The 17,770-nt window shown below is 45.5% G+C and overlaps 1 protein-coding gene across 1 annotated transcript in view; it reads left to right on the top strand.

Annotated features, from left to right (window-relative positions):
* SEMA6B (semaphorin 6B) overlaps positions 1–17,770 on the top strand; it is a 246,084-nt gene that overhangs the window by 179,053 nt on the left and 49,261 nt on the right. The window contains exons 5-7 of the mRNA XM_058163625.1: positions 944–1,006; positions 13,896–13,997; positions 16,972–17,062. Of these exons, the coding sequence (XP_058019608.1) occupies positions 944–1,006; positions 13,896–13,997; positions 16,972–17,062 (256 nt within the window). The remainder of the gene's footprint in view (positions 1–943; positions 1,007–13,895; positions 13,998–16,971; positions 17,063–17,770) is intronic.

The raw sequence follows: 17,770 nt of genomic DNA, 5'->3' as shown, positions 1-17,770 counted from the left end.
CAGAATGCAGCTGCGCGGGTGATAGAGGGAGCCACTCGTGGCTCCCATATAACACCGATCCTGCACAGGCTGCACTGGCTACCTGTGGTTTTCCGAGTGCACTTCAAGGTGCTGGTTACCACCTTTAAAGCGCTCCATGGCATAGGACCGGGATATCTTCGGGACCGCCTTCTGTTACCACATGCCTCCCACCGGCCGGTACGCTCCCATAGAGAGGGCCTCCTCAGGGTGCCCTCAGCCAAACAGTGTAGGCTGGCGACCCCCAGGGGGAGAGCCTTCTCTGTGGGGGCACCTACCCTCTGGAATGAGCTTCCCCCAGGACTTTGACAACTTCCTGACCTCCGGACCTTTCGCCGTGAGCTTAAGACGTATCTATTCTTCCGAGCAGGACTGGCTTAAATAGGGTTTTTTATATATGGATTTTATTGGGGTTTATTTTATATTTTGTATTGTATTTTAAATTTTAGGCCATATTGAATAAGTTTTTTAAAGAGTGTTTTTATTGTAATATATGGTATTATTTTATCTGCCTGTTCACCGCCCTGAGTCCTTTGGGAGAAGGGCGGTATAAAAATTAAATTATTATTATTATTATTATACCCCAGTCAGTCACAATTGGGGTTTGCAGTGTCAGCGGTTTTGTTGTATGTGGGGGGGGGTGTTTGTGGACAGGGTGTATGTCGAGGGGTATTTTTCTAAGCCAGGGGGTCTGCAAACTTGGCTCTTGTAAGGCTTGTGGACTTCAACTCCCAGAATTCCTCAGCCAGCAAAGCAAAGCAAAGCAAAGCCGGCTGAGGAACTCTGGGAGTTGAAGTCCACAAGTCTTACAAGAGCCAAGTTTGCAGACCCCTGTTCTAAGCTATCCACGCTGCCTTTTTTTTTTTTTAATTGATGGTGTGTTTTTTGTTTTGTTTTGTTTTTTTCCCTTTCTGTTTTGACACAGAAAATGACCTGGCGATCGAATAAACATGACATCAACATCTGCCACATGAAGGGAAAACACGAAGTAAGTCAATCATTTCCATTTCAATTGACAGGATGTGGGGTTTCCTGCCTGAGCAAGGGAGGGGGTTGGTCTGGACCAGGGGTCTCCAACCTTGGTCCCTTTAAGAGTTGTGGACTTCAACTCCCAGCTGAGGGACTCTGGGGACTCTGGGGAAGGGAGGAATCAGGGGATGATGGCCTCATTACGTCTCCGACTGGTCTGGTTCTGGCTACTGGAGCCGGGCCAAAGGAACCGGTGCTCCCGAGGTAAGCCTTACCGGCCCTTCCCCCTCACTTTCGGAGTCACTTTTGGGCATGGGCCAGGTTCGAGGGCTGGAGTCACAACAGGTAAAATCCTGAAACTGCAGCTGGGGAATGCCGTCTTCCTTGGCTACGTGTCCACGTGTTCCTCCACTTATGACCGATCGCTTAGCGAACATTCAAAGTTACGATGGACACCCAAAAAGGTGCAATTGGGATTCAAAGTTCTGACAGCTGGCCCCCATCATGGGGGGTTACCCAACCATGATGACCTCCATCATGGTTACGTGATCACATTCCGGTTGCTTGGCAACCAGCCTACATTTATAGCCATAGTATCCCGTGGTCACATGACCATGATTTATAAATATATTTTTGCTAGAAACTAATATTTACTTTCGGTTTCTGGGGGGGGGGAGGAAGGAAATGCTCATTGAGCACAGTGGGTTCGTTTAACGATCGCGGCATTTTTTTTTTCTTTTTATGACCATGCTGTTCACTTTGCAATGGGGGTGTTCGCTTTACGAGCCCCGCAAAAATGTTGGTAAAATTAGGTATCTCAAGTTACGACCGTCGCAACACACGAATGGAAATTCCAAGTTCCGTTACGGTCATAAATCAAGGACTACTTGTATTTGTTATGCTAAATTTTTTTATTTCGTTATCTGGATTTCGGATTCATGCCCCTGAGATCCTGCTTTTGAGGAAAATCCGCCTCTGCAGCTGGAATAAATGATGCGTTTCTGTTGTGACTCCAGCCCCCGAACCTGGCCCCATGCGCGAAAGTGACTCCAAAAATGAGGGGGAAGGGCTGGTAAGGCTTACCTCGGGAGCACCGATTCCTTTGGCTCGGCTCCAGGAGCCAGAACCAGACCAGTCGGAGAACGTAATGAGGCCGTCATCCCTTGATTCCTCCCTTCCCCAGGCTACGCCTTCAGACCCAGCTGATAATAATATTCAAGCTTGGCTTGACCTTCAGAAGATTAGAGAGGCGGCGTCATCAAAAGGAAGCATACCACAGGATATATAAGGAGCTTTGGGACTGCTCTCATTCCACGGGAAGCAAAAGTTTAGCTGAACCGTTTCAAAAGGAGCTGAAAGTCTTGCTACATGAGTCATTTGTTTGAACTTTGGCAGGCAGCTGCGATTTCTCTGCCAGGACTGATAAGAGCCGTGAATCTGCTGGCTGAAGGCCAGCTCCTGGGTCTGAAGTGGGGAAGGAGACAGAATAGTTTCTGGCAAATTTGCTAGCAATTGTCATTTTGGGGAAAGCGTCCGTTCCCAGGCTGGCTCGGCAAAGCTGATAAACAAGAAAATTTCTTTGCTGCTCCTGGAAGTACAAAAAAACAAACAAAAAAAAAACAACAACACCCAACCAGTTGGAGCAATGTAATAGGTGCAAACTGCTCCAGGGAAGGAAATTGAGTGTGTTTCACACCAGCCACAGAGAATGGAAGTTGTGCTAAGCTCTTTAAAGCGACCTTCTGCTTGTTTTGCCTTGGAGAAATCAGCAGCAAATCCGAAGGAAATTTACAAAACCCGTTTGGCCGTAATTCCAAAATTTTACATTTCGGACATTTTCTGAAACCTGCAATTTTGCTCTCGTTGCTTGGGGAAACGCCCAGGTTTGCAGCTTGAATGTCTGAAAGGAAGCGAAAAGTTACCTCAGTTATACTTTTAAGATAAAGAGAGGGAAGGAGGGAGGAAGGGAGGGAGGGAGGGAGGAAGGAAGGAAGGAAGGAAGGAAGGAAGGAAGGAAGGAAGGAAGGTAGGAAAGAAGAAAGGAAAGAAGGAAGGTAGGAAGGAAAGAAGGAAGGAAGGAAGGAAAGAAGGAAAGAAGGAAGGAAGGAAAGAAGCAAGGAAGGAAGGTAGGAAGGAAGGAAGGAAGGAAGGAAGGAAGGAAAGAAAGAAGGAAAGAAGCAAGGAAGGAAGGAAAGAAACAAGGAAGGAAGGAAAGAAGGAAGGAAGGAAAGAAGGAAGGAAGGAAGGAAAGAAGGAAGGAAGGTAGGAAGGAAGGAAGGAAGGAAAGAAGGAAGGAAGGAAAGAAGGAAGGAAGGAAAGAAGGAAGGAAGGAAGGAAGGAGAGAAGGAAGGAAGGAAGGAAAGAAGGAAGGTAGGAAGGAAGGAAGGAAAGAAAGAAAGAAGGAAAGAAGCAAGGAAGGAAGGAAAGAAAAAAGGAAGGAAGGAAGGAAAGAAGGAAGGAAGGAAGGAAAGAAGGAAAGAAGGAAAGAAGGAAGGAAGGAAGGTTTTTAGAGACACTATAAATAAGTCCTTAACTTACAACAGTTCATTTAGTCACCGTTCAAAGTTACAATGGAACTGAAAAGAGTGATTTATGATCGCTTTTCTCCCTTATGACCGGTGCAGCGTTCCCTTAGTCACGGGATCAAACTTCAGACTCTAGGCAACTTGTTTGTATTTATGACGGTTGCCGCGTCATAAAAGGGGTCACGTGATCCCCTTTTGCGACCTTCCGACGAGCAACGTCTGTGGGGAAGCCTGATGTGACTGACTTAACAACTGTGGCGATTTTTCCCTTAGTAACGCAGCAAGAAAGGTCATAAAACGGGGCAAAGCTCACTTCATAACTGTCTCGCTTAGCAACCAGACCCGTTGGCCTCCATTGCGGTCGTAAGTCGAGGACTATCTGTATTCAACTTCTCACGTCTCCGTTGCACTCCAACGGATTTGAGGTCTTCGGTCACTTCTTTTCCCTCTTTTAAAAACCGTATGCTAAATATTTAAATAGCTTGCTCGGGTAATATGTAGAAAATATGGAAATCGCCGTTGTTTTAATTTGGTTAAACTTCTGTGGTGAATATATATTTTGCACCTTCCAAGAGCCAACTGAGTTTGGGATCCAAGAGCAACTATATTAATTGTTTTTCCTGGCAAATCTGCAAGGAACCAGCTCCATCACTTTATAGGACAGGAACGGTAGGCACGTTTGTGCGCTTATGCACGCCCCTTATGGTCCTCTTAGGAATGGGGTGAGGTCAATAGTAGAAAGTTTTTGGTTAAAGCTTTTAGGATTATGGGAAGAGACCACAGAGTCAGGTAAAGTATTCCAAGCACTGATGATTCTGTTACAGAAGTCATATTTTCTGCAATCTAGATTAAAGCGGTTGACATTAAGTTTAAATCTATTGGTTGCTCTTGTATTATTGCAATTGAAGCTGAAGTAGTCTTTTAACAGGAAGGACATTACAATAGATGATTCTGTGAGTTAAACTTAGGTCTTGTCGAAGGCGACGGAGTTCCAAGTTTTCCAAGCCCAGGATTTCAAGTCTGGTGGGATAAGGTATTTTATTGTTTTCAGAGGAATAGAGAACTCTTCTTGTGAAATATTTCTGGACACGTTCAATTGTATTGATGTCAGAGATGTGGTGAGGGTTCCAAACAGGTGAGCTGTATTCTAGAATTGGTCTAGTCATCCCTCGTCTCTCTTTTCTCTCCTTTTTTTCCCCATCTTATGACGACCATTTTGTAGATGAGGGGGGAAAAAGAGGAAGCCGAAACAAAGGATGGCCGACGGCCAATATGGTGGTGTTGTTTTTTCCAATTCAATGCAATCAAACGGTGGCTTTTCTCCAAGAAAATGGAAATCCTTTAACGCAAAACTAGGGTAGGAAAGGAAAAGCCATAAGAATTTAGTGTGGTGGTTTTTTTTTCTTTTTCAAAATTGGCAATTTTGGTGAGGTGTGGACTTCAACTCCCACGATTCCTCGGGCAGCTTGTTGGAGTTGAAGTGCATCCATCTTAAAGCATGGCGGCCTGGGGAATTCTGGGAGTTGAAGTCCACATATCTTAAATCATGCTGGCTGGAGAATTCTGGGAGTTGATGCCCAACCATTTTAAAGCATGCCGGCTGGAGAATTACGGGAGTCAAAATTCATCCATCTTAAAGCATAATGGTTGGGGAATTCTGGGACTTGAAGTCCACCCATCTTAAAGCACTCTGGCTGGGGAATTCTGGGACTTGAAGTCCATCCATCTTGAAGGATGCAAGCTGGGGAATTCTAGGAGTTGAAGTCTACCCATTTTAAAGCTTGTTGACTGGAGAATTATGGGAATCAAAGTCACCCATCTTGAATAGGATAGAATAGAATAGAATAGAATAGAATAGAATAGAATAGAATAGAATAGAATAGAATAGAATAGAATAGAATATTGGAATGAAGAATAGAATAGAATAGAATAGAATAGAATAGAATAGAATAGAATAGAATAGAATAGAATAGAATAGAATAGAATAGAATAGAATTTTTTATTGGCCATTGGACACACAAGAAATTTGTCTTTGGTGCATAAGCTCTCAGTGTACATAAAAGAAAAGATACCTTCATCAAGAACCATATGGTACAACACTTAATGAGAGTCATAGGATACAAATAAGCAATCAGGAAACAATATCAATATAAATCGTAAGGATAAATGCAGCAAGGTTACAGTTATAAGTGGAAGGAGATGGGGAGGGGGAATGATGAAAAGATTAATAGTAATGCAGATTTTGTAAATAGTTTGACAGTGTTGAGGGAATTATTTGTTTAGCAGAGTGATGGCCTTCGGGGAAAAACTGTTCTTGTGTCTAGTTGTTCTGGTGTGCAGTGCTCTATAGCGTCGTTTTGAGGGTAGGAGTTGAAACAGTTTATGTCCAGGATGTGAGGGATCTGCAAATATTTTCACAGCCCTCTTTTTGACTGTGCAATATACAGGTCCTCAATGGAAGGCAGGTTGGTAGTAATTGTTTTTTCTGCAGTTCTAATTATCCTCTGAAGTCTGTGTCTTTCTTGTTGGGTTGCAGAACCAAACCAGACAGTTATGGAGGTGCAGATGACAGACTCAATAATTCCTCTGTAGAACTGGATCAGCAGCTCCTTGGGCAGTTTGAGCTTACTGAGTTGGCGCAGAAAGAACATTCTTTGTTGTCCTTTTTTGATGACGTTTTTGATGTTGGGTGTCCATTTTAGATCTTGCGTTATGGTAGAACCTAGAAATTTGAAGGTCTCTGCTGTTGATACTGTGTTGTCTAGTATTGTGAGAGGTGGAAGTATGGAAGGGTTTCTCCTAAAGTCTACCACCATTTCTACGGTTTTGAGTGTGTTCAGTTTCAGATTGTTCCGGTCGCACCATGAGGCTAGTCGTTTGACCTCCCGTCTGTATGCGGATTCATCATTGTCTCAAAGGAGACCGGTCACTATTGTGTCATCTGCGAACTTCAGTAGTTTGACAGATGATCGTTGGAGATGCAGTCATTGGTATACAGAGAGAAGAGAAGTGGGGAGAACACACAGCCTTGGGGGGCCCCTGTGCTCATTGTACAGGTATCTGATGTGATTCTGCTTAGCTTCACGTCCTGCTTCCTTAAAGCAAGCTGGCTGGGGAATTCTGGGACTTGAAGTCCATCCATCTTAAAGGATGCTAGCTTGGGGGATTGTAGGAGTTGAAGTCAATCCAATTTAAAGCTTTCTGGCTAAAGAATTATAGGAGTCAAAGTCCATCCATCTTAAAATTGCCAATCTTGGGGGGAAAAACGCAGCATTAAATCTTCCCCTAAAACAACTTTCCCCAGCTACACCCCCCCCACCCGCCGCCCCCCCCCCAATTTTATTCCGGATGCATTGGACCCAATCAATTATCCAACCAATCAGGGAACATGCACCCTGTTTAAAATGGTCCAATTTTTTCCATTTCACAGAAGATCGCATCCCTCGGTTGAATTTCTCTTCCCCTCTGCCACTTAAATCGAGGGAGAAAGGAATTTTGGGAAGCGTGCCCCACGGGGCTCCCTTCCCTTTGCCGCATTGGAGCCAGGAGATCCACACACACCGTCTCCCCACAAATGGCACCTCTCCCCCCCACTCCCTCGAGACCCCTTGAGATCTGCCATCCCTCCCACCCACCCTCTGGGACCAGACACTTCTGTCATCTCTGCAACCCGGCGAGGTGTTAATAGAATCTGGAAATTGGATTTCGCACTGATTACGCGATGTGTCTGTTCCGATCAACAGACCAGAAATAATTAATTACGAAAGCAATTAAAGCCGGGCTGTTAATAAATCACATTGGATCGTGTAAAATGTTTGCCCGGGAGGCGACTATGCGGAAGGCCCAGGGGTGACTCTCGGAGACCACTTCTCTTGGCACCAACAGAGAAGGGTTCCCCCCCCCATCCCACCCCGAGAAGGAGGAAAGGCTGGGGATTAGAGGTTTTGTTGCAGAGATGGGCGTTGGTGGTTCATCATGCAATTTGCGTTGGGAAAACGAGGGATGTTGTCGCGGCTCATGGGCGGTTGCTTCTCACACCTGGAGTAAAGGTGATTTGTAAAGCATGAAAGTTGTCGTGCTCGGAAGTCAGAAATGACACTCACGCAGGGAGGCGACTGGCAAGATGGCTAATATCGCCGCGTCCTAGGAGAGGTGAGGGGTTGGGACAAGGAGATGGGGATCCTTTTTGGAGACAAAAGCAGACATGCCTTCGAACTAAAACCGTGAGCATTCTGGATTGCGGGATTCAGCCAGGGCAGAGCACTTGTCAGGGACCTTGTAGAGCAGGGGTCTCCAACCTTAACAACTTTAAGCCTGGAGGACTTCAACTCCCAGAATTCCCCAGCCAGCTTTGCTGGCTGGGGGATTCTGGGAGTTGAAGTCCTCCAGGCTTAAAGTTGCTAAGGTTGGAGCCCCCTGTTGCAGAGCATAAGAGATCCTGTTATGACCGAGACCCAAGTAGCGATTACCAAACACAATTCAGTCCTCAGCAAACTTATTTTATTAAAACAGCTGAGAATTCATTCATTCTCAGCTTCGTCCAAAACAAAATTCTTAATAACCGGTCTGTGGGCCTTATCATCAATCTTCGGTGTTTTTGGCAACCTGCCAAAGGCTATTCTTGGCAAAAAACCCACCCAAAAGTTCAAGAGATGCTGACAAGAAGCAACGGAATCAGTGTTGTTTTTCTATAAAGAACCCAACAGCTCGTTGCTGCTCTTTTAAGCCTTACGGGTGGGGCCAATCATCTCCTGGCCTTACTCCTGAGTTGTCCTTTTTTTCTTCAGCTGCTCTTGCCTTCTGGCAGCTCTTCGCATGCGTGCGCTAGGAACAGGCTCCTCCTGTTCCTCTGCCTCTCTGTTGTCTGCCTCTGGAGGCTCCGGATTCTGTGCATCGCTCCCAGATGGCCCTGGCCCCATCTCTGCCTCCGATGCAGAGCCCTCATCCAGGCCCTCCCCTGACTCCAGGACTGGCCCATCATCCTCCCCGGCCTCCTCACTGTCCGACTCCGCAGGCTGTTAGCAGACCACAACAGATCCACTCTCGCTAATGCAATTAATAGAAGGATAGCAATCAAGATCACCCCCCCAAAAAATGGTACTTAATGCTGCACTCTGAGGTCACACATGGGATATCGTGTCCACTTTTGTATAGAACAACAGAGCTGGAAGGGACCTTGTAGGTCATCTAATCCAACCCCGTGCTCAAGCAGGAGACTGGGATGTAATGAGTCAGGTCCTGGTGATTTGTATTCATCAAGATCAGATTGGGGAATTTAGAGGGCTGGGGGCTAAAACACATGAAGAACGGTTGCAGGAATTGGGTATGTCTAGTCTAGTGAAGAGAAGGGACGCGGTGGCTTAGTGGCTAAGACACTGAACTTGTTGATCGAAAGGTTGGTAGTTCACTGGTTCGAATCCTAGTGCTGTCGCGTAACGGGGTGAGCTCCCATTACTCGTCCCAGCTTCTGCCAACCTAGCAGTTCGAAAGCAGGTAAAAAATGCAAGTAGAAAAACAGAGACCACCTTTGGTGGGAAGGAAACAGCATTCCGTGCACCTTTGGCATTGAGTCATGCCGGCCACAGGACCCCGGAGACGTCTTTGGACAGCGCTAGCTCTGCAGCTTAGAAACAGAGATGAGCACTGCCCCCTAGAGTCGGGAACGACTAGCACATATGTGCGAGGGGAATCTTTACCTTTAGTCTAGTGAAGAGAAGAGAACAAGTAGGAGTGACATGAGACCAGTCTTCCAATATTTGAGGGGCTGCCACAAAGAAGAGGGAGTCAACTTATTCTCCAAAGCACCTGAGGTTAGGACAAGAAACAATGGATGGGAACTAATCAAGGAGAGAAACAACCTGGAATTAAGGAGAAACTTCCTAATAGGACAATTAACCAGTGGAACAGCTTGCCACCAGAAGTAGTGGGTGCTCCATCACTGGAAGCTTTCAAGAAGGGACTGGACATCTACTTGTCTGGCATGCTATAGGGAGAGCAGGAAGTTGGACTAGAAGACCTCGAAGGATCCTTCCAATTCTGTTATTCTGAGCCAATCTTGAATTCCGGTCATCACCATACCAAAAAAAATGCTGAGACTCTAGAAAGAGTGCAGAGAAGAGCAACAAAGGTGATTAGGGGACTGGAGGATAAAATACATGAAGAACAGTTACAGGAACTCGGTATGTCTAGTTTAATGAAAAAAAGGACTAGGGAAGACATGATAGCCGTGTTCCAATATCTCAGGGGTTGCCACAAAGAAGAGGGAGTCAAGCTATTCTCCAAAGCAACTGAGGACAGGACAAGAAGCAACGGGTGGAAACTAATCAAGGAGAGAAGCAACCTAGAATTAAGGAGAAATTTCCTGCCAGTGAGGACAATGAACCAGTGGAACAGCTTGCCACCAGAGGTTGTGGGTGCTCCAATACTGGAGGGTTTTAAAGAAGAGATTGGACAGCTGCCTGTCTGAAATGGGATAGGATCTTCTGCTTGAGCAGGAGGGTTGGACTAGAAGACCTCAATGGTCCCTTCTAACTTTGTTATTCTGTTACGAAGAAATGGATGGGAACATCTTGGCCGAAAACCAAGAACTAAGGAGAAATTTCCTGATTGTGGGAACAATGAATCCGTGGAGTGACATGCCTCCAGAAGTTGTGTGTCGTGTCCCACCCCCCACTCCCACTCCGAGGAACGAGTCAAGGAAGTCCGTAACAAACTTGGCAACGAAGCCTCTGCAGCTTGCCAAGTTCCTTCGAGGTTTCTCAGGGCAGGCAGGAGTCCAAGTTGTGACTTCAGCGATAGGGTCCGGTATCAGCAAACTCGATAAGACTTTGCTTGACTCAAGGTTGGAATGCCATAAGCAGGTCCTTTATATAGGCTGTGGGGTGTGGCTCCATGACTCAGCATTTATCCAGGCCTGCCCCACCCCTCCTTCTGCTGACGTCACCTCTCAGATCTCCGGAAGCGAGGATCCTCCCACTTTGAATTGTCTTCAGCTAGATCTGCTGTCTGGGAAAGGGAGGGGTCAGAAGGAGTAGGCCCGAGCAATTCCAGCACCTGGCTGGCTTCCTGCTCTGATGGCTGAGCCAAAGGAACACACGCTGTATGAGTGAGGTTTATTGGGCTTCTCCTTTCACTCCTTGAATCCTCTCCGGACATGGGGCCAGGGCTGGGGGCTGGAGTCATGACAGACTGTTCATCTTCATTATCAGACTCGGAGTCTGATAACAGGCCCGGTTGGAGGCAGGAGGGGCCCGGCTGAGGAGAGAAGGGAGGACGAGTCACAACATTGTGGGTCCGCCATCGCTGGAGGCTTTCAAGAAGAGACTGGACAGCTATTTGTCCGGAACGGTATAGGGCTGTGATGGCGAGCCTATGGCACACATGCCAGAAGTGGCACGCAGCACCCTCTTTCTGAGCACACGAGCCTTCACCCCAGTTCAGCTCCGCCGCACATACGTGCATGCCTCCCACCGGCCAGCTTGTCTTCGGGTCTCTGCCGCATGGAAGGTGGGACGCGTGCGGGGCGCAGGGGGTAGGAGCACATGTAGGGCAGCCACACGCCCAATCCATTTTGAGGGTTCGGCCGCGCACACTTTGGGCACTTGCTCCAGAAAAGGTTAGCCATCACAGGGTTTCCTGCTTGAGCGTAGGAGTTGGATTAGAAGACCTCCGAGGTCCCTTCCAGCTCTAGGATTCTGTATTCTATGTCCGAAGCGGATTCTCCTTCGACAGACAGCCTCCAACCTCCGGATATTCATTTTGGATAAATTTTAAACCCATTTCCAGCTCCTATTTCTGGTTTCAGGAGACGTTGGTGAGTTAACTCAGGGGGTCTGCAACCTTGGCAACTTTAAGCCTGGTGGATTTCAACACCCAGAATGCCCCAGCCAGCAAAGCTGGCCGCGGTGTGGCTCAGGCCGCGGTGTGGCTCAGGCTGTAAGAAGCCTGTTATTAAAACACAGCTGCCTGCAATTACTGCAGGTTCAAGCCCCACCAGGCCCAAGGTTGACTCAGCCTTCCATCCTTTATAAGGTAGGTAAAATGAGGACCCAGATTGTTGGGGGGGCAAGAAGTTGACTTTGTAAAATATACAAATAGGATGAGACTATTGCCTTACACACTGTAAGCCGCCCTGAGTCTTCGGAGAAGGGCGGGATATAAATGTAAACAAACAAACAAAAAAAAGTTGCCAAGGTTGCAGACCCCTGAGTTAAATGGTCCCTTTTTAATCTCTTCCATCGGCCGAAAGACGAAGCTTTCTTAAAAAAAAAAAAAACGGCGAAAAAACCGACACTGAGAAGGAAGGAATAATGGAAGTCACTGACCCGGTTATGTGTCTGTTGCGTGTGCATTTCTATTATTTTATTTTATTTTTCTCTCGGAAGAATGCATTTTTTTCCTCTCTCTCTCTTTTTCTCCGGCCCCATTCTGCAACCATAGAAACCGGGGAGAAAAGTGGGGGAAAGAAAAGGTGCTGGGTTACAGAAGCTAAAGGACAATGAATATTATCTCTAGAAAAAGGAGGAAAAGATTCATTGGGTGAAGATGAGACGCTGCACATCCAAAATAACATCGTTTTCCGCCCTCGGCAACGACAGAAAAGAACCTGGCTTGGAAAACAACGGGCATGGTTCTAACAGGAGGAGGGGGAAAAAATGTCATTTTTGAAGGACATCATGTAGAAACAGCATTGGCACCCAGCCTGAATAATCACGCTAGGCTCAAAAACACTCAAGCAGAGGCAATCCTCGACTTACGACGGTTCAGTTAGTGACCAAAATTACAAAGGCACCAGAAACAAAGGGACTTAGGACCGTTTTTCACACCTACGACCGTTGGCAGCATCCCCCTGCGGTCACACGATCCAGATTCAAGCGTTTGGCAATTGACTCGTATTTATGACGGTCGCAGCGTCGTAAACGTGATCCCTTTTTGTGAGCTTTCTGACGAGCCAAATCAACGGGGAAGCCAGATTCAGCTTAGTAGCTTCATTCCTTCACTTTAACGGCTTGCAGCGATTCACTTAACAGTTTTGGCAAGGCAGGTCGTAAAATGGGGGGGAAATTCACTTAACAGTTGCCTCGCCTATAGCAACAGAAATGTTGGGCTCTATTCGATTCCCACAACGGGCGAACGGCTTGAAACATTGACGGAGTTAGCGGAGATGTCGAAATTGGCTCTTTTCTTAAAGAAAAGAACAGCATTAATTTTGTTTTCACTCGGAAACCACTGCTGGACTTTGTGCTTGAGGTGGGGGAGAAAAAAAAATGAAACTTTGATTTTGGGTTTACCGATTCAATAGGTTTGTTGTTACAGAAACGCTAGCGTACAGGTAGTCCCCGCCTTAAAACGGTTCGTTTAGTGACCATTCCAAGTTACAACGGCCCTGGAAAAAAAGTGGCTTATGACCGTGTTTCACACTTACGACCGCTGCAGCATCCCTGGGGTCACGTGATCAAAAGTCAAACTCTCAGCAACTGGCCCCTCATCTATGACGGCTCGCAGTGACCCGGGGTCACGCGATTCCCCTTTTTGCGACCCCCTGGGAAGCCAGATTCACTTAATGACTGTGTTATTAACTGAACAGCTGCAGTAATTCACTTAACGATGGCAAGAAAGGTCGTAAAACGGGGCAGAATTCACTTAACAGATGTCCCGCTTAAGCACCGGAAACTGGGGGGGGCTCCATTGCGGTCGTAAGTCAAGGATTAGTGGTATATTATTACGTAAAAGTAAAACATCAAGGTGGGGTGGAATTACTTGTGCCCAAAAGGAATCGGAAGTCAATGCTTTTTTTTTTCTTTATGCTTTTTCCTTCTTCCCTTTTTCCTCCCTTATTTCCCCCTTCTTCTCCTTTTTCTTTGTGGTTTTGATAAACTGATAAAAAAACGTTAAGCCCCAAAAAGGAACCACCTTCCATGCATGCTGGAGGTGCTGAGCAGGCATAGATGCTTGTGGGAAATCTCACTGCAACATATCTATCTATGTAGGTCTTTGGTTGTTCGGGTTTTCTCCCGCGTAAAATTGGAAGTGTCTTGGCGACGTTTCGACGAAGTCCCATTCGTCATCTTCAGGCTTCAGCTTCGTGCTTCTGGGAGCAGTGTGTGATCGCAGCTGTTTCTTCCTTTTAACTGCTAGTGGGGGTTTGAACTGATTGGGTGGGAGCTTGGCTGTGCTCTGATTGGATGGGGGGGGGAGTTGTGCTCTGATTGGATGGGGGGGTGTCCTGTTTGGGTGGGAGCTTGGTTGTGCTCAGATTAGTCTGAGTTGCAGGGGGATTTGGGCTGGTGAGCTGCATTGCTGTTGTTTGGCTTCGTGGTCGTGGTCATGCTATATCTTCAGAAAACAAATATCTATCTATCTATATTTTTTTTCCATCCTCAGGCAGAATGCCGGAATTTTATCAAAGTGCTACTCCTACGCAACGACAACGTGCTTTTTGTGTGCGGGACGAACGCCTTCAATCCCGTTTGCTCCGATTACAGTGTGAGTACCTGATGCCTTTCTCTGAGCTTCCTCCGCATGACTTCCCAACGGACAAGTACAAACAAGCAAGCAAGCAGAATAGAGCTGGAAGGGACCTTGGAGGTCCTCTAATCTAGGGGTCTCCAACCTTGGCAACTTTAAGACTTGTGGACTTCAACTCCCAGAGTTCCTCAGACAGCTTTCTGGCTGAGGAACTCTGGGTGTTGAAGTCCACAAGTCTTTTTTTTTTTTTTTAAAAGTTTTATTCTTACAATCTTGTCAAATAATTCATCCAATGTACAGTTATATACATTTAGTCGGGCCTGCCCAGTCACCACCCCCCTTTTTAACACTCTTCCCTCTTCTACCTTCTTCTACTTTCCAGACCTTCCTCTCCTTCTCTTATCTACATCCTCTCCTCCCTCCACCCTACACCTTCCTTCTCCCTCTACTATCCCTCTTCCTTCCTCTTCTCCTCTTTCCTACCTCCTACTCTCTCTTTTCTCCCTCCCCACCGTTCTAAAATGGTAACTGGTCAGACCCGACCCTGCATTAATTATATTTATACATCTTCAATAATCCCTGTACATTAACCATCACTCCATCCTCTACCCTCAACCCCCCAATTCCCCTCCCCCTTACCCCCCACCCCGACTTCCCAGAACAAAATGCAGGGTATCAAAACTAACAATCATAATCTAAAATAATTCCTAAATTATAATCTCTAGTCTCTCCACGCTTATTCACACTCTCAATTCCCCTCTCCTTCAAAAATATATCTAATACAAAATATTTCCTAAATTTACTCATATGCTATTCGGTATTTTTTTGTCTGATACTTATTTTGAATATAATCAATCCACATTTTCCATTCTAAAATATATTTTTCTAGTGTATAGTCTTTCAAGTAAGCGGAGATTTTTGCCATCTCTGCCAGATTTGATACTTTGAGTGTCCATTCTTGAAGTCCACAAGTCTTAAAGTTGCCAAGGTTGGAGACCCTTGCTCTAGTCAAACCCCCTCCACTATCTAAACCAACTTCCTTCCTTCCTTCCTTCCTTCCTTCCTTCCTCCCTCCCTCCCTGCCTTCTCCCACTTTTTCCTTCCTTCCATCCTCCCTTTCTTCTCCCTCCCCCCTTCTTCCATTTTTCCTTCCTTCCTTTTCTTTCATTTTCCTTCCTTCCCTCCCTCTTTCCATCTGTTTGTCTGTAGTCCAACCCTCTATCCAAACCATCTTCCTCCCTTCCTTCCTTCCTTCCTTCTTTCCTCCCTTCCTCCCTCCCTCCCTGCCTTCTCCCACTTTTTCCTTCCTTCCTTCCTTCCTTCCTTCCTTTTCTTTCATTTTTCTTCCTTCCCTCCCTCTTTCCTTCTGTCCATCCCTATGCCTGTCTGTCTGAATAAAAGACTTGGAAGGGACCTTGGAGGTCTTCTAGTCCAACCCCCTGCCCAGGCAGGAAACCCTACACCATTTCAGACAAATGGCTATCCAACATTTTCTTAAAAATTTCCAGTGTTGGAGCATTTACAACTTCTTCAGGCAAGTTGTTCCACTGATTAATTGTTCTACCTGTCAGGAAATTTCTCCTTAGTTCTAAGTTGCTTCTCTCCTTGGTCAGTTTCCACCCATTGCTTCTTGTTCTACCCTCAGGTGCTTTGGAGAATAGCTTGACTCCCTCTTCTTTGGGGCAGCCCCTGAGATATTGGAACACTGCTATCATGTCTCCCCTAGTCCTTCTTTTCATTAAACTAGACATACCCAGTTCCTGCAACCGTTCTTCATATGTTTTAGCCTCCAGTCCCCTAATCATCTTTGTTGCTCTTCTCTGCACTCTTTCTAGAGTCTCCTCTAACGATTGTGTGGCTCAGCTGCGATCATCAGAGCCTCTTTTTTCAACCTATTAAAAGCATTTTTTAAAAGAAGCGGGCTATGGGGTGACTGGTGGGGGCATGGGCATGGGTGTGTTTGCAGGGATTTTTGATCCCGGTTCTCCGAACCACCAGCCGCTATGCCTACCGGATCGGCCGATCCAGTCTGAACTGGGAGCATTTCACCCCTGTAATGGCCGCCATCTTGACTTTTTTGACCCATGCATGCCTCCCAAGTCCGCTCTTCAGAGGTTTGCAAGCTTAGGGTCTTTTTTTTTTTTTGGTAAATAATTTTTATTTCCATTTTCCAACATCGTATTTATGTACAAACTATTATCCATCATTAATCATTAATTTTTATTTATTACTGATTCAGGCCTGCCCGATTGCCACTTCCTTTCTTCACAACCTCCCTCTCTACCCTCTACTACTTTCACATCCTTCATCTCCTTCACTTTACTACTTCCTCTCCTCCTTCTCCACTCCTCCCTTCTTCCACCCAATCTAACTTTCTTATTCCCCTCCTCCTTCTCAACTCTTTCCTACCTACTTTCTTCCCTCCTTCTACTCCTCTCTCCTTTTCTTCCTGAAATGGCAGTCGAGCATCCCCAATATCATTTTAAATTTTAATTTCATATCTTCAAAAATTACTGTACATTAATAATCAATCCATGTATCATTTCCCCCCCCCCTTCCCCCCCCCCCACTTCCCAGAGCAAATACCGGGTATTATGACCAACAATCACAAGCTAAAGTATACAAAATATACATAACCTCCCACCTTTAAAAATTTTAAACTTTAGATCCCCTCACAATAAAAATAAAGAGATAGGAAAGAATAATAAAAAGAAAAAAAGAAAAGAAGCAATACCAACTTCACATATTACTTCTTCTTACAGTCCATTTTTAAAATTAATCCATCTTCTCAAATTCAATTTTTTTTTTCTCCACTTGTATATTCCTTCAAATTTCATAAGTCCATTACTCAAATTACAGTCCATCTTCTCGAACTCAAATTTTCATCACTTATATATTTCTTCAGCTTCAAGCTTAGGGTCTTGTACCCCAGAGCTAAGCCAGTCCTAGGTTGGGGTTCTGTGTCGGTTCTAACCCATTCTCTTCCCAACAGATGGACTATCTGGAACCTATGGGGGACAATATCAGCGGCATGGCCAGGTGCCCTTATGATCCCAAGCACGCTAACGTCGGCCTCTTTACAGGTCAGTCCGGTGGGAGGGAAGGGTTTGGTTTTGCTTTCATTGCGTTGAAAATGAAAACCCTTCCTACTGAGATCTCCAAGTGGTGCCCTTTCCCCCAGGAAATCATCCTGAAATGGCTTAGGAAGCCTGATGGATATTTCTTTCGTTTGCCTTTAATAATGCTGGTTAAGTTAAGGGCCTTTAATAATGCTGGTTAAGGGGAAGGGCCTTCCCTGTGGGGGCTCCTACCCTATGGAACGAACTTCCCCCTGGACTTCGACAACTTCCTGACCTTCGGACCTTTCGCCACGGGCTTATTTTTTCGCGCAGGACTGGCATAGAATTTTTAGATGTTTTTATGGGTTTTTTTAATTTTTAATTAGTTTTTTAGGATTTTAAATGTATTTTAAATTTGGGCGAAATTTGAATAGGTTTTTTAGCTATTGTTTTATCTGTATTGTATGTATTTGATTGTTGTTTTTATTTGGCTGTTCACCACCCTGAGTCCTTCGGGAGAAGGGTGGTATACAAATTAAAATATTATTATTATTATTATTATTATTATTATTATTATTATTATTATTATTATTATTATTATTATTATTATTATTATTATGTTGGAAATGATGCCACCAAATTCCTGATTTCTTTGATTTCTTCCTCAAATCCTCAAAACTTTAAGCTTAGACTGTCTACTGTAGACCTCACACCATTCCTAAGAGGTCTGGA

Source organism: Ahaetulla prasina, chromosome 1 (assembly GCF_028640845.1).
Source record: "Ahaetulla prasina isolate Xishuangbanna chromosome 1, ASM2864084v1, whole genome shotgun sequence".
In the NCBI taxonomy this organism is placed as follows: domain Eukaryota; kingdom Metazoa; phylum Chordata; class Lepidosauria; order Squamata; family Colubridae; genus Ahaetulla; species Ahaetulla prasina.
The sequence above is the reverse complement of the archived record's forward strand: the minus strand, read 5'-3'. Positions and strand labels throughout refer to the sequence as shown.